We start from the raw sequence: 27,352 nt of genomic DNA, 5'->3' as shown, positions 1-27,352 counted from the left end.
AACAATGATATAAGCAATGAAAAAGGAGAATTAGGATTATGTTTTTAATACAGGGTATTCACCTTACTCATTAAGTGGTATAGTACTATTTGAAAGTGGAAGAATTAGCTGTAAATACATACTGCAAACTCTAGGAAAAACACTTAAAAAGTCTTTTAAAAAAGAAAGAAGTGTAGCTATATGCTCAGAAAGGAGAGAAAAGGAATCCTATAAAAAGCTCAGTTAAAGCCACCAAAGACAGAAAAAAAAAGGCACAACAAAAATAAGAACCAAAAACAAGGGCATCGAATAGAAAACAGTAATAAATATGGTAGATATTAATCCAACTATATCAATAATCATTAATGTCAATGGTCTAAATGCACAAATTAAGAGGTTGTCAGAGTGGATCAAAGATCTCACAATACTTGCATAGTAAGCTTTGCTGCCTATAAGAATTCCACTTTAATTATAAAAACACATATAAATTTAAAGTAAATGAATAGGAAAAATATATCATGACAACACTAATCAAAAGACAGCAAGAGCAGCTACATTAATTCTCCATCTCATGTAGAATAGACTTTAAAGCAAGGATAGTTATCAAGGACAAAGAAGGTAAAGGAGTCAGTTCTCTAAGACATAACAATTCTTAATGTATATGCATATACCTAACAACAGAGCATTAGCCAAACGAGGCAAAAATTGATAGAACTGCAAGTAGAGATAAATAAATCCAATATCCCAGTTGGAGACATCACCACCTCTCTCTCAGAAATAGATCAGTGGGCATAAAATCCATAAGGACAAGCTTCATCTCAGGAATGCCACCAATCAACTTGACATCTATGGGTACTTCATCCAAGAACAGCAGAATGCACATTCTTCTCCAGCTCATGTAGACCATTTCTCAAGACAGACCACATTCTTAGCCATAAATACACCCTCACAGATTTAACCAGACTAGAAATCATACATTGTCTGCTCTCGGACCTTTATGGAATTAAACTAGAAATCAATAACAGAAAGATAACTGGAAAATCACAAAATACATGGAGATTAACCAACACATTTTTAAATAACACATAGGTCAACGAATAAATCTCGAAAGAAATTTTAAAATATCTTGAACTAAGTGAAAAAAGATAGAAAACTAATCAGTATTTGCAAGATACAGGAAAAGCAGCTCTTAGAGAGAAATTTATAGCACTAAAAAAATATGAACATCTAAATTTACACCTTTGGAAAAAAATTTAAAAGAGCAAATTAAATCCAAAATAAGCAGAAGGAAAGAAATAAAATGAATTAGAGGTAAAAAAAATCATGAAATCGAAAATTAGAAATAAATAGAGAAAATCAACAAAACCAAAAGCTGGTTCTTAGAAAAGATTGATATAATGTATAAACCTCTAGCCAGGCAAATTAAGAAAAACGAGAGAGGGCACAAATTGTTAATATCAGAAATGAAGGAGGAGACATCACTACAAATCCCATAAATAATAAAGGAATAGTATGAACAACCGTATGCTCATAAATTTGATAACCTAGATGAAATGGACCAGTTCCTTAAAAGATTCAATCTGCCAAACAAGGAGAAATAGATGATCTGAATAGGATTATATCTATCACAGAAATCAAATCAATAATGAATAAGCTTCCAAAAAAAAAAAAAAAAAAAAACAGACCCAGATGGATTCACTACCAAATCCAAGCAAACATCTAATGAAAAAAGTATATCAATTCTCTACAATCTCTTTCAGAGGGTATAAGCAGAGAGAATACTTCCTAACTCATTCTATGAGGCCAGCATTATCCTAACACTAAAACCAAGTACATTACAAGAAAATTACAGACCAAAATTACTCATGATTCTAAATTAACACCTTTTTACTTGTTTGAGATTTATAATTGTTATTCTATGAAACATGTTTACTACAGCACTCTGGTATTGTGCCTTTTTCTAACATTTCTATAAGCAACATTTTTCATTGTTGATTGATATTTAGGGAAAGACCAAGGAAACCAAGTGCATTGAAAATTCTTACTGAAATATTCGTTGATCTTTCAACTGAATTGTTTATACTTACTTTAAATGGATCCATTTTGAAACATTTATCCTATAATCTTCAAGTTTTTTAAGTATAACATTATACCAGAGTAGAAAAATCCAATGTTTTGGGGGGTTTTGGCTTTGGGTTTTTTTGTTTTGTTTTGTTTTGTTTTGTTTGCTTACAAGTTTCAATGATTAAACTAAAAGGTAGCTACAAAAAATATTTAATGCCATTTAGGGTTTTTTTTATTTATTTATTTATTTATTTATTTATTTTTGTCTTTTTGCCATTTCTTGGGCTGCTCCCGTGGCATATGGAGGTTCCCAGGCTAGGGTTCAAATCGGAGCTGTAGCCTCCAGCCTACGCGAGAGCCACAGCAACGCGGGATCTGAGCCACATCGGCAACCTACACCACAGCTCACGGCAACACCAGATCCTTAACCCACTGAGCGAGGCCAGGGATCAAACCCTCAAGCTCATGGTTCCTAGTCGGATTCATTAACCACTGAGCCACTACAGGAACTCCCTAGGGTTTTATGTAATAAATACACAATTCCTAGGACAATGAGGATAAAAATCTTACTATATACTAATCAGACAACACTAAGAACAGTATTCTTAGTTCAATATCATACTATTTTTTCTTTTTTTGTCTTTTCTAGGGCCGCTCCCGCAGCATATGGAGGTTCCCAGGCTAGGGGTCTAATCAGACCTATAGCCACTGGCCTACACCACAGCCACAGCAATGCAGGATCTGAGCCAGGGTCTGCAACCTACACCACAGCTCATGGCAATGCCGGATCCTTAACCCACTGAGCAAGGCCAGGGATTGAACCCGCAACCTCATGGTTCCTAGTCAGATTCCTTAACCACCGAGCCACGACGGGAACTCCAATATATCATACTGTTTTTAAAAAGAGAAAGATTCAAAAACTGAAGATCCCTAAATAATTTCAAAGGAAAATAAGTGTTTGTGAAGTTAAATAACAAGAATAGTGAGAAATATTTAGAATATTTATCCTTACTAGAAAAAATTTAACAGGAGATTGAAAAGAAGTCATAGAAAAAGGGGAGAATAGACAGCAAGCAGGTAAATTTAGGTCAGTTTAAGAAGGAAATTGTAAGGAACAGAGTTGCCCACTACTGAAACAAGAAACCTCTGGAGTATTGAGCTCTTTATCACAAGAAGTGTTCAAGCAGAGATAATGATCACTTGAAGGAGATTTTAAATACAGTTTCTCAATTCTTTTCACTGTATTCACTGACAAATACCTACCAGGCGTAGTAGATCTAACTAACCTTGTGATAACAAGATTCAATGATTTTAAAATCTAGAAAGTAGAGAAAATAGCTACTTTCAACTTACCTTTTTTTCCTCTTGCAATATTATTACTTCATAAAATCGTGGGAGATTTGAGTAATAATTTGGCTGTTGATCTTTCTTGATGTTAATATTTTCATAGTGTGTTGTCTTTTTCCTTCAGAAAAGTCAGAAAGAATTTTATTCTCAATTTCAAATATGTAAGTCTTCATATAAGCTATGAGAACATTTTTATACCAACATTTCCTGTTTTAAAAATATTCAATTATAAGATCACCTGAGTATGTTAGGCCAATGTAACCTAAATTTTGTCAAGTATATGCATTTATGTTGGTTAGCTCTGCATATTCCAACTCTTAGCATTATAATATATCTATTCTGGTAATGACTCCAAAAAGAAAATAAAGTGTGAGATTTATGTCATGAGTTTATATAAAAAGCCACCAAAAAGAGTTTCCTGTGTCTTTTATTTACCATTAAATGTCTCTAAACTTTCAAATCACTTGGTATTTCAACTATTAACTAAAATAAGGGGAAAACAGCCATTGCTATGATATGCAATGAAATCTATATCATAAAATAATCAGGGAAAGGGCATAAAGAAAGATCTTTGAAAATGAATGGGAAGCTTATGTTCATTAAAATTTACAAAATTAAGTAAAGAATAAGAAGCTAAGTAAACAAGGAGTAATAGCCCAAGCTCTGGAGTCAGACAGCCTGATGTGAATTCTAACATCATTACCTACTAGCTGTGTGACCTTACACAAATCACCTAACCTCTCTAAACTTCAGATAGGATCCTTCACCTGTAATTGGAAATAATAATAACCAATTCTCAAGGCTGTAATAATTACAGTGAATAATACATGTGAAGTGTTTAGCGCCATACATAGCCCACAGTAATTACATTATAACTGTTAACTATTATTAAGAATTATACTTAAGTAGGCTAAACATAATTATAACACTATTTTTTTCTAATTCTTAAACAGGATTTTGAAAAAAAATGCCATATTAAATGTTTCCAATAAACTATACTGAATATAAGCATATTAAAAACAGACAATAGAAAAGCATAAAAACAAATGTTTGGTATATAATTGCTATTATTTTTGTTTAGATATTACTCTGATTTAAATATGCATATAACATCTCAGTTCACTGTCAAATGTTGACTTTTATTTTTTGCAAAAATTCAACAAATAAATTTATTTTCAAAACCTCAAACACCTTTATAAAAAATTAATATTTGGGATATCAGAAGGGTCACATATCATTTTGGTACGTGTTTTCTCAAAAAGAAACCTCGATGCTCATCTTTCCATTTGGAGTAGCCAATTATCTCCATTTTTATACCATATCAAATCTCCCAGAATAACTGCAACACAATCGATAAGACAAAAATTTTTAAAAAAAAGGTATAAAATATCAACTGCCAGAAGGAACCAAGACACGTTCAAATAAAAAATACAGTGAAGGCAGCAAAACCAAAGAAGAGACAAATTATGGAAATGCTGAAATATCTGAAGCAGTTTATAATGCAATTATACAGACACATTCCTACAAGCAAAAATGAAAATACAACCAGAAGAAAAGAAACAAGGGAAATAATGAAAGATCAAAGAGAAAGTAACATTTAAAAACAGGAGGAAAATGGGAATGGGACAGGGCTGGAGAAATAAAAAGAACCATTAGGGAAAAACTCAAGCAAAATTAGGGAGACATAATTAGACAGTACTGGTTATGCCTGAGGTACTCAGAAGTATGGTGAAACGGTTGACAAATAATCACCATAGAACTACATACCTTAAAAGGGGCTAATTTTGCTTTATGTTGATTAAACCTCAATAAAATTGACAGGCAGGTGGATAGGTAGGAAGATAGACAGACAGACAGACAGACAGATAAGCAAACCATCCAAACTGGAAAAAGAAAAGGATAAGAGTAAAATATTGAATAACAAAAGCATTATGTCAAGGGGATGAGGAGAGTTCATAAAACAGAGACTTTGTTTATTTGGAAGAATAATAAAGATTAAATTTGGATCCCATTAAGCTATATATACATGTTAAACTTCTAGTGTAACTACTAAAAAAATAAAAATACACAGTGTATCTGCCATATTAGGAGTGTGAAAAAATGAAAAGCACAAACAGTTAGGATAGGTATAAATTCCCCAAAATAAGGATCAGTTGTTATTCTCAGTTACTAAGTTTAGTACAAACACATAACAAGAATCCAAGCAATATTTGTTCAATGAAAGTGTAGTAACAAGGGGAGTTTAGCAAGGGCCTAAGTTATGTCCACTGCTAGTATCCAGATGTGTCTGAATCTGTTTAGCAAATTAACTGCATAGATAATCACCATGGGACTTCCTTTGAGAAAACATACTAGGAGAGAAAGGATCAGGCAGACAAGCTGGATCCTGTTTAAAATTAAATCATGAGGAGTTCCCGTAGTGGCGCAGTGGTTAACGAATCCGACTAGGAACCATGAGGTTGCGGGTTCGGTCCCTGCCCTTGCTCAGTGGGTTAACGATCGGGCGTTGCCGTGAGCTGTGGTGTAGGTTGCAGACGCGGCTCGGATCCTGCGTTGCTGTGCCTCTGGCGTAGGCCGGTGGCTACAGCTCCGATTGGACCCCTAGCCTGGGAACCTCCATATGCCGCGGGAGCGGCCCAAGAAATAGCAACGACAACAACAACAACAACAAAAAAGACAAAAAGACAAAAAAAAAAAAAAAAAAAAAGAAGTAAAATTAAATCATGAAAGGAGTGATGGATTCTGAGAGCAATGGTATTTATTACTCAGTTTTGCCTTCCATGGACTCACATCTAAGATAAGTGAAAATAAAGACAGAAAGAGTTATTTTACCAAAAATGTATTTCCTAGTTAAACCTCAGAAATATTACCTCCAACCTAGTGTTATGGCTCTGGCTCATACTGAGAATGCCTTCTCAATCCATCATGTAACCAGAAGAATGGATACTGATCCAGGAACAAGATGCATAATCCTGGGTCACATTCTCTTATATTTTCTCTAATCTTTTGTCTATTTTATAATTAAAGACAGTATAATTTAGTACTTAGATACATGGGCTGTATAATGGAAAAGGCCTGAGTTAATGTCAAGCTCTGCCACTTAACAGCTACATGATATTAAATGGTAAGCTATTCTCTCTGACCCTTGCATTTTTCACTAATAAAATAAGTATAACAATAGTAACTACACAGAGACTTGTGAAGATTGAATGAGGTAATACGTATAAAACAAGCAACATAGGATCTGGTTCATAGAAAAGCAGTCATTTTCATATAGGTTACTCTAAAATGTAGCATTTCTTTAAGTTTCCATACTGATTTTCTGTTTCATAACAGCATAAACTAGTTCTAAATTATTAGAATATAGTCAAGAACTATAGTAAAGTTATACTGGAGTTCCCATTTTGGTACAGTGGGTTAATGATCCAGCTTGTCTCTGTGGAGGTGCCAATTCGATCCCTGGCCCAGTAGATTGGGTTAAGGATCTGGTGTTGCTGCAGCTGTGGCGTAGTTAGATTCAACCCCTAGCCTGGGAGCTTCCGTGTGCCACAGGTGCAGCCAAAAAAAAGGGCAGGGGGAACTATAGTAAAGGTATATTATTATTGTTATTAGTAGTAGTATAATTATTATTTTTACTTACTGGATTATATCATACTGTCCAGGACCAGGCCCTAACTTTATAGGTAACTCAAGTCTTCCCAAAGAGTTGCCAAAATGTATCCCCTTGTATTTCAAAGTTACATTTGAAAAATCCTTAAAAAAAAAAAAAAAAAAAGTGAAGATGAGATACAGTTTAAATAAGTCATGAAACAATGTTTAATTTACTAAAATCTAAAGCAAGGACAGCCTTAGTCAAGAAGGTCCCACTGGTAAATGCTAAAGTCTTCCTTGACACACTCAAGCTAAGTTATCACTGCTGTGCCCCATTCCATTCTTGAGTCAACAGGATTCCTGGAGGAGCACCTCTAGTTTAGCATATCCTCAACCAGTAGGAACAGCTTTGCTCTTGGCAATACAATCAGCAATCTGAAACCTTAAGGGCGATGAAAATTACCTCCTCATCATTTAAAAAGGGGAGGGAGGGCAGAATTGCACGATTTAGGGAATGGAAAAAACCTAGCAAAAATGACTTAATTAGAAATTAATTTTAAGAAATTAAAGTAAAATTCAAATATCACCAACAGATATTAGATAACTTCTAATTACCTGGTATTATTTAAAACTGTAAAATATTCATGTAAAGTTTTCAAAAAGTAACAAATATATGAGAAAAACTAAACACTATCCTCAGTTCACTTTATTGTCAGTGCTTGAGGTCAGGATCAGTTCTTTAATGCCAAAGAAATCATTTGTGACATGAGAAATCAACAGTCATCTTCCTTCACATCCACTTTAATAAAAATCATGACCCACTACCAAATTCATTTCAGAGAAATTAGGCTACCTGGTTTCATTAGAAATTAATAAAATATAAAACAAGAACATTAGCTTCTGTTATAGGAATTCTCCTGTGTTGACCTAACACATTGTAAAGTGAGCAATCATTTTAAAATTGATAGTAAGATGTAAGTACTAATCTATTTATTTTAATTCATATTTATAAAAACACAATTTTAAATAGACATGGATTATTTATTATGTGTATACATATATAGATATATAGATATATATAATAAAATCCCCACAACATAAACATATGGTTTAACTACATACAACAGTATAACCAGTACTACTATAAAACAGTGGAAACAATCTCTCTCAATTACCATTCTAAACAATATTAGTGAAATAAATAGCAATTAGAGATTAGAAAGTAGAATTTCAGTTTAGAGAATAAAGCCACATCTGTCCCATTCCTACCAGAATTTCAAAAGTGCATAAAATAGACACAAATTATCAGTGCTAGCAACTAAGAGAAGGTATCATTCACATTCTGAAACTTGAGGAATTTCTGGAAAATACAGCACAGAAGAGACTAGAACCAGGAAAAGAACTCAATGTATGTGAAAAGAATTTCAGCTGAACCTCCCCAGAAAGATAAGAGACTGGAGGTAAGGACGGACTTACAAGCAGAAAGCAGGGAGTGATTCTCAAAACTGAGAATAATCTTAAAGATTTATTTCCACTGGTGCCATTACATGAAGCGATGAAAAAATGCTAAAACCCACTCTATTCTTGCCATGGGTGGTTGGAAATAAATTGGAAGCACTGGCCCTGGCCCCAAACAAGGACAGACTTTCTAGAGAGAGAGGCACCACTCCAGGAAAATTTGCAATATCACAACAAAACCCCAAAATAAACTGACCACTAAAATTCCCTACTGTGTCAAAATGTCTTCTGCTTCCTAGAACTTACCGCTAACAATAAGCCTTCAAACATTATAAGGTGCAAGCACAATAAAACTAAACTTTCCTTTCGACAACCATCTGATCTTAAAGAATTAAACATAGGCCAACACAATCTTGGACAGAAATTTGAGGTTTGTGCAAAGTGAAATGGGTCCTTTGTGGATTCTTTTTCCATAGCTGCAGTCTCAGAGAGAAATTGAATTCCAGTTTTCCTAAAGGCTTCCCCTGGATTGATGTGAGTAAATCCCCTGGTTTCTTCTTGCTTAAGGTGGTAGAGGATGTTGGAGCTGAGAGGAGAGAAATGGGGAGTTACCAGCTATATCCAAATAAGATTCAGACATACTTTGGAGCATCCAGTGAACTACTAGGGCAAATCAACCAGAAAGTGAACGTGAAAACTAATCCTATGGGAAGCAGCTAATCATGATGACCCACACCTAGTGGGGATCATACTGTCAAAAGTGTGGCAACCGAGTCTCTTCTGTTGTCTGAATTTGCCTTCTAACAGACAGCACCCACTGGATGTTTGCCTGTGTGCTATAAAGTGCAAAGGGGTTATGATAAAAATCTAAAAGACCTGTGTCATTAAAACACTGGTGAGAATTGTGCTACTTTTAGACTGCTCTAACAGAATAGAAAACAAAGAGAGAAGGGCATAATCGCCCCCACTTCACCTCAGCTCATCGTGCAGCTTTAGCTGCAATGCAGTTCACTATGGAAATGGCCAGCAGAGAGTACCAGCTGGCAAGAGACTTGAAATGCCTGGGGGAGCAGAAGCTGTCTCACTGGAAACAGACTTGTTTGGTAGCAGGACTGATAGAGCCCTTCTAGAAGCCCCTGGGAAGAGGAACTTTGCGGAAGGCTGGAGGTCCTCCTTATCGGCAGGAGACCACACACATATATTTGACTTACTAACATAATTGTGACTCTCTTGAGTACCCACAATCCAGTGAAGCCTGAAAAGACATGTTACATAAATTAAAATGGGAGTTCTCATTGTGACTCAGTGGGAACTCAGTTCTTAACCTAACATCGTATCTGTGAGGATGTGGGTTCAATCCCTGGCCTCACAGAGTGGGTTAAGGATCTGGTGTTGCCACAAGCTGCCGTGTAGGTCACAGAGGTGACTGGGATCCAGTGTTGCTATGGCTGTGGCATAGGCTGGCAGCTGCAGCTCTGACTTAACTCCTAGCCCAAGAGCATAACTTCCATATGCTGCAGGAGCAGCTATAAAAAGAAAACATAAAAATTTTTTAAATGATTAAATCTTATTTCCACAAGGAATATTTCCAGCACTGCAAGTGGTCTCAGTGTGCTTAGCTTATTGATATGCTGACCCCTTCTGATGAACTGCAACACAAAGAGCAGAGGGATATTTTCCCCTCTTCACTATGAAGGTATAAGACTGTAAAGGACCAAATCAAAATCAGAAAGATTGTCTAGCTGATACATGATTCCCAAGCCCAGTCCCTTGTCAGTTCTAAAAGGAAGAGAGCTGTGAATAAAAATTGAAAGAGCTACCCCACTGATCTCTATAACACATAGAGTATACACTGCTTTAGCACCTCTGAAGTGTAACACAAAAGGAAATAAGGCAGTCAGACCATCCAAAGGCCTTGGGTCTGAGGGTGCAGAGACAAATACTGTAACTCCTAACAGAACAGCACAGAAAAATAGCACAGCCTGACAAGTTCAGCAGAGTAGCAGATGGTAGTAGAGGCGTCCTGGAAGAAACCATGGCATCCACTAGAGCAGCTGAAAGGCAGCCTGTTCCTTTGGGTCAGTGGCAACTTCAAAGACAGATGCACCCCACAGAGCTTCCGGGAAGGCAAGAACCGTGAGCCATATGACACTTGCTTCTGCAAAGACAAATGTTCTATACCATCTTTTATATAGGATTACCTAAAAGACCCAAGGACTTTAAAGTTCGTATACAGTTTTGATGGTAGAAAGAGAAAATTTTCTCATTTGTATTGAGGTTTATTTTCACTTAGAAATGAAGCCAAATTTCCCAATTGGGAAGATTTTAGGCATAATAAGCAGTGAAATACACAAATGTAGAACTCTGTCCTAATATAATATAGCCATAATATGTCATATATTTCAGGCAGAAGCATATCTAATATATTGATCAGTAAAAATTAGTATTTTAAAACGGAGGATTTTGACACATCTTTAACATCATGTTTTTATAGCCTAAAAACTACAGTGTTACAGTTTTATATTTATTATTTTAACACAGCACTTTAGGACTGTTTGTAGAATCACGTCAAAGAAATTTTCTTCAGGGTAATTTACACAGTTGTGATTTTGTGGGTCAACTGTTTAACAACTTTTTAAGAGAAACCAGTAGAAGGAAAGATTATACATACACACATATCATTGAAGACCTCAGCAAAATCCTTTTCCTGTGCATACACTAAGATGCATTTCATTTAAACCATGTGATCTACTTGACTCACTAACCTCTGTAGTTCTCAGGTAAATGTTCAATCAGAAATTTAATTTAAAAGCCTTTTAAAAATATAGGCAGAAAAAAAAAAGAATAAATTGATGCACCTTAACTCTAAATCACACTCTCCTTACACCAAGAAGTGTAGACAATACCATTTTCAAGGTCACTGTCAACTTGGAAAATCATTAGCAGGTAAAATATGACTTAATTGAAGCAAACTCAGCATGGAGCTGCATTATTTTAAGTGAATGCTACAATAGGACTTGAAGAAGAATTACTAACTGCCACTCTCGCTGACAATGAACTAAATGAATAAGGGGCTAGGCAACTTTTCCCCCCTGTCTTTTCCATAATTAATTAGGGAACTAGAATTTGAAAAATTTAAAGTCCCAAAGGGCACAGTTCAAACACTAATGGGCTGCATTCTGGCACGGCAGCACACAGGTAGTTCACAGCACGTTATCATTAGCAAATATGTCAGTGTCATAATTCCAACCACAAACTTTGCTTGTGAAATCCACTTCTGAAAAGTAGATTTCCAATGGTTACTTGGGCTCTTCTAAAAGAGAGTGAGAGAAAGAAGTGAAATCTCATAATTAAAATGTTATACAAAATAATTTATATATAGAATTTCCTCTTTACAGATTAAATATAGCCAAAAATTATCATTTGTCAGCTAGAGTCTTATACAACTCTTACTCTCAGGGTTGTTTCTATACCTCAGCTATATAAGATAACTTCAGCAGCTATTATTTCAAGAGTTCAGGGGAAAATCACAATAATTAACCATCTGTTAGATTATTTTCTCAATTTTCTATTAAAATTCACATCTGGAAACTGAGCTCACATATAGTATTATGTCAAAAAGCAGGAGTTCCCATTACAGCTCAGCAAGTTAAGATCCCAACATAGTGTCCATGAGGATGCAGGTTTGATCCCTGGTCTTTCTCAGTAGGTTAAGGATCCAGTGTTGCCACAGCTGCAGCATAGGTCACAGATGCTGCTTGGATCTCGTGGCTGTGGTGTAGGCCTGCATCTGCAGCTCTGATTCAACTCCTAGCTTGGGAACTTCCATATGCCATGCGTGTGGCCATAAAAAAAAAAAGAAAGAAAAAGAAATAGAAAGAAATAATTTTTTAAAAAGCAGCTAAAGAAATACAGAGAATTATCAGAAACTTGAATAATATTTGAATTAACATTACTACAGTATCAACTTCATAATATTCTGTGAGGAATCTGTGGGATTCTTTTTTTCCTTGCAGGAAAAAACGAGAAAATAAAGCCCTCAGCTACTGAGCTTTGATACCCTATTTCTAGCTCTTCTTTCAAATTCAAGACAGAGATTTCAAAAAATATCACTATCACAATTCAATTCAAATTAAACTGTTGAATCCTCTTGAATATTAACAACTATATCTTTAATTTATATGTAAATTTATATTTTTACATAACATGTTTTCTTAAATTCAATCTAGATTTTTATTCTAATAAATACAGGTTGGATTGACTCAATAATTACTAAAATAGGTCATCAAATAAATTTGACTTATTAAAATTATAGAATAAATTTCCTTCTTCATATTTGTCTTCTATGAATAATAATCTAGCCAGAAAGAAATCAAATTTCATATATCAAGTAATGTTTATTCATATGTGAAAAAGGTTTTGTGCATCTAGGGAATATTGGAGGTGTTATTCTGGCCCTGTAATAGAGGCAATATTTTTCTGAAACAAAGAAATAATATATACAAAAAATATAATTTTACAGCAAGAATGACATTTTGAGATTTAAGTTAAGAGTAATCAGAGAATTAAGCTAAGGTCCAGGATCTAAGAGTATTTTGAAAAAGAAACAATGGTTTCAATATATTAGACTAAAGTTTTTCCTAGTATATTTTAGATAAGGAAACTTAACACAAAGAGCTCAAGTAACTTGGCCAAGAACAAATTACAATTAAGTAGCAAAAGCCAAAAAATAACCCAGGCATTCTGGTTCCATTACATGACCTCTCATAACTATCCTTTACCTTGGACAGAATATACCGATATTAGATCATAGCACTTCCACTGTTATTTTTACAGAATTATTTCCTTTGTTTTTCTAAGCATATCTAATTGAAATATCTAAGATACCAGCACTGTCTGCTAATGAAAGCTAGTTATTTTCATATTATTAGAGAGTTGATAGGATATTCAAGCCTGAAAAACCATGTATGGGAGTTCCCATCATGGCTCAGTGGTTAACATATCTGACTAGGAACCATGAGGTTGTGGGTTCGATCCCTGGCCTCGCTCAGTGGGTTGAGGATCTAGGTTGCCATGAGCTGTGGTATAGGTTGCAGACGTGGCTCGGGTCCCGCGTTGCTGTGGCTGTGGCGTGGGCTGGAGGCTACAGCTCCGTTTAGACCCCTAGTCTGGGAACCTCCATATGCCGGGGGTGCAGCCCTAGAAAAGACAAAAAGACAAAAACAAAAACAAAAAAACAGGTATGGCATAGAGAGGAAGAGCAACTCTTGGGACAAAAGACACCATAGCTAGTAAGAATTGGGAATTCTTAGCGTGTGAACAGGACACATATTTACAACTTATAATATCCTTACTCTCCATTTTATCAGAGGTAAGCTGGTTCTTCATAAATTCTACAGTGTGGAGCAGTCTATCGGGTCTTAAAATATTTTTATGTGAACATCAACTGTATCATTTCTAGTGTGTTCCATAATAAATGTACATTTAAAAGGGAATTTACAAGTCAAAAAATAAAATAATGCCAGCTTATGTATTTATCTTCACATCTGACTTTCAATTCTTTAAAGAGAATTTAAGTTATCTAATGAACTTTCACTTCAGCCTGAAGGACTTTAGTGTTTCTTTCAGAGGGTTTACCAGAGATAAACCCTATCAGTATCTGTTTAACTGAGAATGTTTTAATTTTGCCTTCATTCTCAAAGAATAGTTTTGTGTACTATAGGATTCTTGATTAGCAAGCTTTTTTTATTTCAGTACTTTGAATATATCACACCAATGCCTTCCACGTTCCATGGTTTCTGATAAGTCAGCTGTTAACCTGCTTGGGGATTCCTTGTCATTGCTGCTTTCAAGATATCTCATTGTCTTTGATAATCAACAGTTTGATTGTGATATCAATCCCATTGAGAATTCATTGAGCTTTTTTATATGTAGATAGTTTTTTATCAAATTTGAATGTTTTCAAGTCATTATTTCTTCAAATATTCTCTGTGCCCCTTTTGCTTCTCCCTTTCTTTGACTCCCATTATGCATATGTTGGTATGCTTGAGAGTGTCCCACAAGTCTCAGATGCTATGCTTATTTTTCTTCATATTTTTTTTTCTTTCTGTTCATCAGGCTACATATCAATTGACTAGTATTCAAGTTTTCTAATTCTTTCTTTTGCCAGTTCAAATCCATTACTAAATCCCTCTAGTGAATTTTTCATTTCCATGATTATAATTTTCAATTTCAGAATTTCTACTTGGTTTCTTTCTGTAAGTTTAATCTTCATTGATATTTGGGAGACAGCATATTTTGGGGGGTTGTTGTTGTTTATGTTTGTTTGCCTTTTTAGGGCCCCACGCAGAGCATACCGAAGTTCCCAGGCTAGGGGTTGAATCAGAGCTATTGCTGCTGGCCTACGCCACAACCACAGCAATGCCAGATCCGAGCCACATCTGCAACCTGAACCATAGTTCATGGCAATGTCAGATCCTTAACCTACTGAGCAAGGCCAAGGATCGAACCCGCAACCTTACAGTTCCTAGTCAGATTTGTTTCTTCTGCGCCATGACAGGAACTCTCAAAAACCGGGTATCTTTGATAATATAATGTGGCATCTGAAAAATCAGAATCTCCTTCCCACTCCAAGGATTTGTCATTACTTTGTTGTTTAGTAATTTTCCTGGAATAATTCTCTAAATTTTGCTTTCTTTGTCATGTGCATTCACTGAAGTCTTGGCCGGGTTAGCTGATTGGTCAGGTTAGACAGAGGTTTCCTTAATGCCTTGAACTAGTGAGTCTCCAACCTTTGCAGACGTGCTCTGTGCATGTGTTGAGAACACCTTCAACACTCAAATCGGCAGTATACAGGTCTGTCTTAGCTTCCACTTCCTCAAGGAAGTGTGTATAGAGACTCAAGGGCACATAGAGTTTAGAACTTCATACCTTTTCAAGTCTGTTTTGAAGTTAGCAATTCTGAAACCACTTTCAGTGTTTTACAAAATTAAGCAAATAAGTAAATATACTGAGGATAATGGGAGCTGGGTTTCTCATTGTGGAAGAAGCGGGTTCAAATGTGGAAAAGGAAATATTGGAATAAACCTGTGGTGTCGGATTGGAATTTGAGAAAACAAATATACAAAGTTTTTATTTATTTATTTATTTGCTTTTTAGGGCTGCACTCGCAGCATGTGGAAGTTCCCAGGCTAGGGGTCGAATCGGAGCTACAGCTGTCAGCCTACACCAACCCAGGGTCCAAGCCACATCTGCGACCTATACCACAGTTCAGGGCAATGCCAAATCCCCAAACCACTGAGTGAAGCCAGGGATCAAAACCACATCCTCATGGACACTAGTCAGGTTCATTTCCACTGTGCCTACACTCCATATTTGTCTATTAGACAGATAAGAAAAAAGTATAGATTTTTAAATGTACATAGGAAGATAGCCTAGAAGCAATTATACCCTAGCATCAATGCATGTATCTAGTGTACTGATCTTGTTTTGAAAGATCATTTTCCACTAAAAGGAAGTTGGTCTCCTTGAGGAAATGACTGATTCCAAGGCTAGGGTAGGCGGGAAATAAGATGAACCTGGAACGTTTTATTTATTTATTTATTTATTTATTTATTTATTTATTTATTTATTTTTTAGGGCCACTCCTGAGGCATATGGATTTCCTAGGCTAGGGGTCTAATTAGAGCTACAGCTGCCAGCCTACATCATAGCCACAGCAACACCAGATCCGAACCATGTCTGTGACCTCCACCACAGCTCACAGCAACGCCGGATCCTTAGCCCACAGAGCAAGGCCAGGGATCGAACCCACAATCTCCTGGTTCCTAGTTGGATTCGTTTCTGCTGTGCCACAACGGGAACTCCTGGAACATTTTATTTTGACAGAAAGTAAGGAAATGCTCAAAGAATGATGGAGATATGTCAAAAAGATACAACGAGCAGATTGAAAAGGCTCTCAAGGGTCAAATTATTAGATCGTTTTAACCTCAAAATAAATAGTGAGAGTGGTAAATTCTAATCTTTGGAGTAAAATAGGAATTCTTGAACCCATACTGATACAAATAAATAACTGAGAAAAAAGATAAAGCTGTTCTTTAGAATAAAGTGCCAACAAATAAATGTTAAAGAAAATACAGAATTAGAAAATTACCATTTGATAAACATCACAGTAAAACTGATTCAGGCATCATCAATGGATGTTAAGCTAATAGGTGGAGAGTTTAATTAGGAATAAGATAACTACTCATTTTTTAATAACTTCTCCAAAATATTTATAAACTTTAAAAAATAGTAACTTTATAGTAGATAAAACTGGAAGACACCACCTCAAATTAATATCACCAGTTACAAGATTAGTAAACATCCTGTGCCTCTTTAAGTACATTGAGAAGGATACATCACAAATGTAGCATTTCTGCCAAAATATATAAATTTATCTTCATCATGAAAAAATATACACAAATCCAGAATTGAAACATTATCTACAAAATAAATGGCCTGTGCTCTTCAAAAAGTCAAGGTTACATAAGACAAAGAAAGACTGAAGAAATGTTTCTAATTAAAGGAATCTAAAGAGACACAACAAGTAAATGCAGCATGTAATATTAGATTGGACTCTGGACCAAAATTCATTTTTTTTTTTTTTTGAACAACTCAGATCCATCTGCCTAATTTGCAGGGAGTAGTCCAAAATGAAAATGCAGGGCCCCTTGTTGAAAAAGTCCAAAGAAGATAACTCTTTTTGTCGTCTTTGTTGTTGTTGTTGTTGCTATCTCTTGGGCCGCTTCCACGGCATATGGAGGTTCCCAGGCTAGGGGTTGAATTGGAGCTGTAGCCACCGGCCTACGCCAGAGCCACAGCAACGCGGGATCCGAGCCGCGTCTGCAACCTACACCACAGCTCACGGCAACGCCAGATCGTTAACCCACTGAGCAAGCGCAGGGACCGAACCCGCGACCTCATGGTTCCTAGTCGGATTCGTTAACCACTGCGCCACGAAGGGAACTCCCCAAAATTCATTTTTTAAAGAATATCATTGAGATAGTTAGCAATGTTTTTTAAATAAATATCTATAGATGAGGTAATAGTAGTCTATGAAAGAATTTTTTCTGATTTTGGTAATTACACTGTGGTTATAAAAGAAAATTCTTGGAGCTCCCATTGTGCCTTAGCAGGTTAAGAACTCAACTAGTATCCATGAGGATGCAGGTTTGATCCCTGGCTCACTCAGAAGGTTAAGGTTCCAGCACTGCTGCAAGCTGGTGTAGGTTGCAGGTGTGGCTCGGATCCAGGGTTGCTGTGGCTGTGGTATAGGCTAACGGCTATGGCTCAGATTCGACCCCTAGTCTGGGAACCTCTATATGTCACAGGTGAGGCCCTAAAAAGACAAAAAAAAAAAAAAAAAAAAAAAAAATTAAAAGAAAATCCTTGTTCTCAAAAATTTTACAACGTATTTGGGAGTAAAGGGACATCATGTCTCAAATGTCTTCTGCTTAGTTAGAATATAAATATATAGGGGTGAAATTGTAAAGCCAACGTGATAAAGTGTTAACTGCAGAAAGAAATATGTTAACTGCTGAAAGATATGTAAGAATTATTTGTATCATTCTTGTAACTTTTCTACAATCTGAAATTTTTTCAAAATTTAGAATTATTTTTTTAAAAAAGAAAATCACTGACTGGAAACAATGAATAAATTATACCTAATATATTGATATAATTAAATCTTAAAAATATAACATTAAGTGAAACAGCAGCAACCTATGTACAGATGATACCATTTACTTAAATATTTTAAATCATACAACAATATATATTGTTATTAATATGTAATAAAGATTAACTGTTTTTTTGGCAAAGGAAGAAGAAAGGAAGTAGGGAAACTGGGTAGGGTAATAATAGTAATAATATATTTATTTTAAAATATAGCTAATTCAAGTGTGAAAAATTTTAATATGTGTTACATGTGATGGTGAGTACATGGGTATCTGTTTTGAAGTTTGTACTAGTCTATGTGCAGTTATATAAATTACAATAAAAATATTTTAGGGAAAAAAAACTTAACAAGTCAAAGCATCTAAGGCCCCCAAATGCCCCGATATACCTATTGTCAAATACCAAATGGTTTTAAAAGGTGCTTGAGGCAAAACCCAAAGATAGAGACACGTCCAAACAAAAGACACGTCCAAACAAACAAAAGACTAGAGAGTAATCAGAGTAAAGTAATCGAGCCAAGTCCTGAGAGTGTCTTTTCTTTGACTAAGGTGTCCCTCAGACTCTCCTTAAATAAACTACATTTTTCCTACGTTCCTAAGATTACTTCTTCCAGATCTCATAAAAGTACAAAAATATAACAGATTCAAAGCACTATGTACTTCAGTCTCGGAAATAAGGAAAACCAGACATACCTATGTTCATGGATAACTCACACATTTCAACTGAATGAAATTTCTGTTCGATTCTGGTCAAGTTTAAAATTCAAAACCTGGATGAACTGCATCTGCTACATTCTGTTGTATATTTTAATCAGAGAGAAGCTCCTTATCTTTTTTCACACTCCTTTGTGAAATAAATTATCCTTATACTATCAGATTCAAATCCTTTTATAAATAAAAATTTTTCCCTTTCAAATTCAGGCAAAGAATACCTATGTACTGCATAGGCTTATACATTGTAGAGGAGACTTTTAGTAAGTTAAATGTTTTTCTTCTTTCTACTGGACAGAGTTACACTGTATTTCCCAGGCTCCTTGGCAGTGAGGGGTGTCCATGTGCCTAAACTTCCATGCACTTTAACTCCCAGGCCTGATCTGCAAACTCCCCCCCAGAAGTCCTCTGTCCTCTTTCCCCTTCTGCCAGCTGCATACAGATGACTCCAAAACCTTGGATGTGATAATAAGAGGAATGGAATAAGTCTGAGCTCCTGACACTCTACATGGAGAAAGGTCTCTTATCAACAAGAAATGCCCATTTGAAGGAGGAAAAAAAGAATTTCTGTTGCATTAAGGCACTGGGATTTAGGGATCTATTTGTTACTGGGTCCATTTGTTACATTAACTAAGACTTGTATAACCATAAACAGTCTTCCAATTGTCAATGTGAAATGTATTATACTTACAAATTGAGGTTTATAGTATGCTGGACCCAGTGTGCCATCACTAGCTGGTGGAAAGTGTTTTATGATACTGTCATCCTCATTAATATGATAACCATACGACTGTCCACAAGAAGGAATTGAAGGAACATAAACACTTCTGGAAACTGTAAGTGCCCTTGAAATTTTCTGCAAAAAAAAAAAAAAAAAAAAGAAAGAAAGAAAGAAAAAAATATATATATATATAATTTACTCAAAGACAAGAGAAGGGGTAAAGAGCCAAACATTAACATTTACTAAAAGACAGCTACTGGGGAGTTCCCGTCATGGTTAACAAATCCAACTAGGAATCATAAGATTGTGGGTTCGATCCCTGGCCTCAGTCAATGGGTTAAGGATCTGGCACTACCATGAGCTGTGGTGTAGATCAGTCTCGACTCGGATCCTGCATTGCTGTGGCTCTGGCGTAGGCCGATGGCTACAGCTCCAATTAGACCCCTAGCCTGGGAACTTCCATATGCCAAGGGTGCAGTCCTAGAAAAGACCAAAAAAAAAACCTAAAATACAACTATTAAGTATTGACTTGATGAGTTTTATAATATAAGCCAAAAACATTTGTAAAAGTAGGAGTTCCCATTGTGGCTCAGTGGTTAACAAACCCAACGGCCCAAGAAATGGCAAAAAGACCAAAAAAAAAAGAGTGAATTCAAGTCTTACCTCATAATATAAACACACATTTAACCAGGCTACATTAAATAGTAAGATATACTATAATATAAACCAGACTAATATTAAAGCCACTTTTAAAGGCAAGGAATCTCTCTTACTTGGCTCAGTTATTTAGCTTGCTTAGGAAAGTATAACTGATTCCAATAATAGGCATTCATTCCTCTAGTCACATGGACGATCAGCTGTTCAAAGTGGTTTCTTGTGCTATGCTATCATAGGTTTTGCCAGGCAAAAAGAAACTTTACATTTTTCTGTAACATTTCCTGGCTTCACTCCTTCCCAGCTCCTGATCTATCTCCATCTTACCAGTGCCCTGTATAAGTATCCTAATTTTGCAGACCATGTAGCAAGGAAAATGTCCATGATGGAATGCATGGAAATAAAAATATAAAAAATAAAATTGAATTTATTTATTTTTAATTTTATTTTATATTTGCTTTTTAGGGCCACACCCATGACATATGGAAGTTCCCAGGCAAGGGGTCAAATTGGAGCTGCAACTGCCAGCCTATGCCACTGCCAGATCTGAGCCGCATCTGCAACCTACACCACAGTTAACTGCAACACCAGATCCTTAACCCACTGAGCAAGGCCAGGGACTGAACCCATGCCCTCATGGATACTAGTCAGGTTGGTAACTCACTGAGCCAAAACAGTAACTCCTGAATTTATGACTATAGCTATACAAGTTATGTAAAACTACATACAAGTGCATAAAGTTGTATACATATACGACTTGATACGGAAACGAGGTATGCAAAAAATTAACAGAATTATCAACATTAGAGTCAGAAGCTTTCAGGTGACTATCCTTTTAGAAAAATTTCCTTTAATGTAAAATAATTTATAACTTAAATAAAAACAAGTAGGAGTAATATTAGAAATACTAGTATAAAATACATCAAATAAAATACTGGCATTTAAATGAGTTAGTTATCTGAAAAATTTCTTATTAAGAATATATTGATTCTCTGTAGTTTTGTATTTTTTTAATTTATTTTGGTCCTTTTTTTTTTTAGGGCTGCACCCAAGGCATATGGAAGTTCCCAGGCTAGCGGTTGAACTGGAGCTATAGCTAACAAAATATACCACAGCCACAGCAAGGCAGGATTTGAGCCTCATCTGTGACCTACACCACAGCTCATGGCAACGCCGGATCCTCAACCCACTGAGTGAGGCCAGAGATCAAACCTGCATCCTTATGAACACTAGTCGGGTTCATTAACTGCTGAGCCACGACAAGAACTCCTCTGTAGTTTTTTAAATAAATGCTATAGGTGGAGTTCGCGACGTGACTCAGTGGTTAATGAACCTGACTAGCATCCATGAGGATTCGGGTTGGATCCCTGGCCTCGCTCTGTGGGTCAAGGGTCTGGCATTGCCATGAGCTGTGGTAGAGGGCACATACGAGGCTCGGATCCTGCATTGCTGTGGCTGTGGTGTAGTCTGTCAGCTACAGTTCTGGTTCAACCCCTAGCCTGGGAATCTCCATATGCCATATCCCACAGGTGTGGCCCTAAAAAGACAATAAATAAATAAATAAATAAATGCTATAGTTGAGTGCACCACGTGCCCAGTGTACAACTGTTTAAATATACTATCACTGGCAGAATTTTACTTTTTCGGTCATTAGAGACAACTATTAAGTAGTGATACATATGAGACTGATTACCAAATTGAAACAGCAAAGTATAGAATGGCTTCCCCTCCACTCACTATTTTCAGAAATTATTTTCATGATGTTGAGACTTTCCAAAATGAAGCCCCAACCTCCTTCTCCACCCTCTATTCCTACTTCTTTGATCCTAAACTCCAAATATTCCAAAGAACTTTGTTCTTCCCTAAACATACGATGCCTTAAATACTTCAATGTTTTTATTCATGCAGTTTTCTTCACCTGCAGTGCCTTTTCCAATTCTTTCTAACTCAGTGAATCCTTTTTCAAGATCAAGGTTGACTGTGATATCCCTATTCCTGCCAAAAACTCTCTACACTGGGCTACTAGTAAAAATTTCATTATATGTTTACTAAAAACAGCATTTCATCAACTGTTTTGTACCAAATTTGATTCATTGATTCCCTGTTAAAATTAGATCCCGGGGAGCAGTAATCTGTCTTCTATGTATTATCAGTGCCTAGCAGTATGTCTAGTATACACAGCCAAAAAATATCTCATAAACACCTGCATGAGTAAATAAACATTGACTTTGTCCCCACACTTGAAAGTGCTGATAGTTATTTAAATACACTTATAAACCTCAACCTCATTGTCATTACACTGACATTATTTAACTGAGAACTTAGCCCTAAAATATATTCTCCTTAACAAAGAACTGATTAAAATATAATTAATATGAGTTATGCGAAGGAGTTATGATAAAAGGAAAGGGAACTACTCTAAACTATGACTAAAACCTGCTAAATTATATGGCTTATTCCAAAAAAAATGGTCTTTTTTTGTAAAAAAATATTCATTTTATAACACCAGTGTACCTTCCCAAACATATCACCTCCTAGTCTCCTACACAAATTTTTCACTCCAGTCAAAATAATCTCCTCATTGTCCTCCATAAGATCTCACTTCTCTATTTTCACTCATGGAGTTCTCCATGCCTCTATTTTTGCTCATGGAGTTCTCCATGCCTCTGCTTTCGCTCATGGAGTTCTCCAATAAATGTCAACCCTATTCTTCAAAGCCAATCTCCTCAATAAAGCCTCTACAAATTATACTTTCCCATAATACAGAGGTCCTTTAAATTCCTATGGCATTTAATCACATGATCATTCACTTAGCCCCTGTCACATATCATCTTTCATTAGTAACAATTTATATACATAAACCCTAAATTTTAAGCTTCTTTAATTTCAGGAGTCATGTTTTAAATTTCACGATATTATTAACAATACATAACACAAAGCTTCCTCTATATAGAAACGTAAACCACTCAGGTATTTTTTTTTAAGTGTCCCTTACTTTCTGCTCACCATAGACACTGGAAGTGATTACGGATTTATCAAAAGCAAAAATGAAGTCAAATGTTAATACCATTAAAAACTAAAGTTTGGAGTTCCTGTCATGGTGCAGTGGTTAATGAATCCGACTAGGAACCATGAGGTTTCAGGTTTGATCCCTGGCCTTGCTCAGTGGGTCGAGGATCTGGCATTGCCGTGAGCTGTGGTGTAGGTTGCAGACTCAGATCCCACGTTGCTGTGGCTCTGATTAGACCCCTAGCCCAGGAACCTCCATATGCCGCGGGAGTGGCCCTAGAAAAGGCAAAAAGACAAAAAAAAAAACTAAAGTTTATAAATTTTGAGTATTCATTTAATTATAAACTATAATATGGATACTAATACACCTACTAATTTTTATAGTAAGTTTTTAAAATGTGCTTATCACATAAAATTAATGTTTTATAAAACATTTTCTACTATATTTTAACTTTAAAAAAAAGTCATTAGAAGCATGATTCAAAATAGCAACATACTGACTGAGGATGCTCTTTAGCCGCTAGTATTTTCCTGTTCGTGACATGTAATGTTCCAGGGTAAGACTGAGCATAGCTTCCTGGTCCTGGACCATCTGAAATAAACTTCTTAAAACGTTTTTCCCGGTTTTGCAGACTTTGGCCTCCTTTTATATTATACTAAATCGGAGAGGAAAACATGAAATAAACACTTTTAAATATTACATATTAATATAAGTATTACTAGTTTTAAAACTCAGTCAGAGTTTTGACTGAAGACAGTTCTCTAATGAGAGCAGATAATAAGAGGACAATTATACCCGTCAGTTTTAACAGTGAACTCAAAATAAAATTTACCATACTTTGAAAATTCTAAGAGAATACAATACTCAGTTTTAAAATAGTAATCAAAGACAGAAGAATCTCCAAAACTGTAGAGCAAAAATAAAGAGTGCATGTCTGTGTTTACAGGCCCCTGGAGAATTTATACCTCTGAAATGAGCTAAAAATACTCATATTGCAGGGAAAAAGCAAACCTTCCAAGATTGCTTAGGCTTAATTATTTTCATGAATAAAGAGAGGTTTATGCAACTTTATTGGCAACAGCTTAATTTTATGCTCAGATTAGTTTTAAACTTGGTTTATTGCAGAGAGAGTCCTGGAAGGAATCCTCCATGGCTTTCCATGTCACTTATCTGGATTCTCTAGAATCAGAAATTTATCAACTGGCTAATTGTCAATTAATTCAAATAAAATTCCATCATAACTAGTTTCAATAAACAGTCATGGTTCAATCACGTAAATTTGATTCTTCTGCTTTTTTAAATTTTCTTAATTTCCTTTATTTTCTTTTCTACCAAGCAAACCTCCCTTTGAAAGAAGTTAACATACTTCAGATATGCTAAAGAAAGCAAAGGAAATTATTTTGCCCATAATTAGCCAAGAACTGTAAAGGCAAAAATTAAAGCTCACCCCACCCTCAACTTTGGAATAATGGTCACAGTCATAACCAAAGCGAAATAACCATGAACAGAAGTAACAGAGAAGACCAATTTGGGGTTCAGAGTGTCAGCTCCCAAATGTTCTGCTTTTATAAAAGCCTCAAGTATTCTGTATTTTTACAGAGAAATGCCTTCACAACTATATTCCATATTTTCAGTTTTTTAAAATTTCACTTGAAGTCTCCAAATAATATTTACAAATTGTTGATAAAAAGCAACATTTCAACCTCCAAAAGAAAAGTATAAAAAATAAGGTTTTTAAATACTTGCATTAATTTCCATTAAGATTATCCCTTTATCATCTAATGTATTAATAATTTAGAGAATTGATATCTAGCCTATGTCACATTACAAACACACTTCCTAATTCAGCTATTTTAAATGAAACAGAATTTATTTTTCAAATAGTATGATAAATTCACACTTCTTTACTTCTAAAAGTTCTACAAGAAATTTAGCCCAAAACTACCAAAAAAATATCTTTAGCAACAGAATAAATAAATAACAAGTCATTTTTTTAACCAAAGAAATCAATCTTCTCCTGATATGAGTTCAGAGTTTTAAGAAGAAAAGTGGAGAACTCTTTTTCTTAGATCATTCATTACGCAAAAATGTACATTTCCTAATTTCTTATTTTTGATATCCAGGAAATGTACCCAACTTGGAACAGAATAAAATTTGACTTAAATTGCACTTTATTCTATTTTACATGTGGAACTTTCTAAAATCAGTATTAATATTAAATAATACTCCAACATCCTGATACTTGTCACATTTAACAAGTTTGACATCTACCTGTTATGTATTGCACTACATTTCCTCTTGGAATACTGAAACTACATGGCAGGCACAACAAAGAAAATACTGGTAGAAGTAGCAAGCCCATACGTTCATGATATGCTAATCTGGTCTGTGAGCCATGGAGTGGAAGCAGGAGTGACACATCTAATGATGACATCTAATGACCCTCTACTGAATGTCTGGCTCTTTGTGCTCTAGGCTTTAGTTTTCTGGAAGTTTTAAGACCGCAGGGAAAAGCAAGACATGTTCTCCTGAGTTAGAAGTTGAAAGCACCAACTGGCCATTCCAGTTCTTTATGCTACCAAGCAGAAGACAAAATAGGACGTCTGTGTATTGGTTGGGGTATTAACCTTGACCAGGACTGAGAAACAGGACTAATGAGAACTAAGAATAGTGTGACGAGATGGAGCACCACACTACAGAGCCTCCTAAAACCCAGTGACAATGCTGAGAGCAAGTTCATTTAAAGGTTTAAGACATAAGCCTAAGAAGGAGTTCTCCCTGAAGCTCAGAGGTAACAAACCTAACTAGTATTCATGAGGATGCGGGTTTGATTCCTTGCCTCGTTGAGTGGGTTAAGGATCTGACGTTGCTGCTAGCAGTGGTATAGGCTGCAAATGTGGCTAGGATCGCGAGTTGCTATAGCTGTGGTGTAGGCTGGCAGCTACAGCTCAGATTGGACCCCTAGCCTGGGAACCTCCATATACCACGGGAGTAGCCCAAGAAATGGAAAAAATAAATAAATAAATAAAAATAAAAAATAAGTAAAATGGCAAAGCTAATAACGGTTAAAATTTATCGAATGTCACACTATAATGAGGCACTATTCTAAATGCACATTGATCCAGCGTTGCTGTGAGCTGTGGTATAGGTCGCAGCTGCAGCTCAGATCTGGCATTGCTGTGTCTCTGGCAGAGGCCAGCAGCTGTAGCTCCAATTAGACCCCTAGCCTGAGAACCTCCATATGCCACAGGTACGGCCCTGAAAAAGATTTTAAAAAAATTAAAAATAAATTTAATAAATGCACATTGATATATTTAATCCTTAGAAAAAGCCTACCACATTATTACCCATACTTAACAGATGAGGAAACTAAAGCCCAAAGAGATTAAGTGGTTAAAATTAAGTCTCCCAGCTAGTTAAGTGGCAGAGACAGATTTTGAATCTAGGTAGTCTAGCTCCAGAACATAACCAATTCTTTATAATAGCTTATGTTATATTTACCATTGAATCTATAAATTGAAGAATAATGAAACACGAATGTGAAAGAACAAGAGAAGAAATAGCCTTAATCTAGAGATCCAGGATTCATTTGGTAGTGACACTGTAAAACCATCTTTGAAGGCAGAAGCTAGACTCCTTCTGGGAAGGTAAACTTGAAATTTTTACATGAATTAGTTGCACTTATTAAACTATATGTATAGGAAGAAGTGTATATATGGTGTGTGCATGAGAGAGAACTGAGAAGTCAAGGATGAAATGTAATAGAAATCTATTGTTTTATCTTTCCCTTCTTTTTTCTTTTTTTTTTTTTAGGGCCACATCCACAGCATAGGAAATTTCCCAGAGCTGCAACTGCCTGCCCACACCACAGTTACAGTAATGCCAGATCCGAACCACATCTGTGACCTATGCCACAGCTTGTTGTAACGCCAGATCCTTAATCCACTGAGTGAAACCAGGGATCGAACCCACATCCTCATGGATACTAGTCAGGTTCATTACCGCTGAGCCACAATGGGAATTCCAGTAGCCCTTCTATTATTGCTCATAATAGTAGATTGTCCCCACCTTTGGGACAATCATACCTCCCCTATACTTTGT

General features: G+C 35.8%; 1 protein-coding gene across 9 annotated transcripts in view; it reads right to left on the bottom strand.

Annotated features, from left to right (window-relative positions):
• Positions 1–27,352, bottom strand: part of STPG2 (sperm tail PG-rich repeat containing 2) — a 552,915-nt gene that overhangs the window by 515,712 nt on the left and 9,851 nt on the right. For 7 of the 9 annotated variants that reach the window (XM_084973380.1, XM_084973377.1, XM_084973378.1 and 4 more), the window contains 4 exons: positions 23,748–23,906; positions 19,558–19,722; positions 7,031–7,143; positions 3,397–3,508 (listed from right to left, as the gene is read on the bottom strand). In XM_084973380.1, coding sequence (XP_084829506.1) covers positions 3,397–3,508; positions 7,031–7,143; positions 19,558–19,722; positions 23,748–23,906 — 549 coding nt within the window. The remainder of the gene's footprint in view (positions 1–3,396; positions 3,509–7,030; positions 7,144–19,557; positions 19,723–23,747; positions 23,907–27,352) is intronic. The other 2 variants (XM_084973383.1, XM_084973382.1) reach the window with 2 other exon arrangements.

The sequence above is a fragment of the Sus scrofa genome, chromosome 8, assembly GCF_054392235.1.
Source record: "Sus scrofa isolate SSC_HxYL_T2T_F1_AM1 chromosome 8, Sscrofa_HxYL_maternal_Yorkshire_Landrace_v2.0, whole genome shotgun sequence".
In the NCBI taxonomy this organism is placed as follows: Eukaryota; Metazoa; Chordata; class Mammalia; order Artiodactyla; family Suidae; genus Sus; species Sus scrofa.
This window is presented reverse-complemented; position numbering and strand designations above follow the sequence as displayed.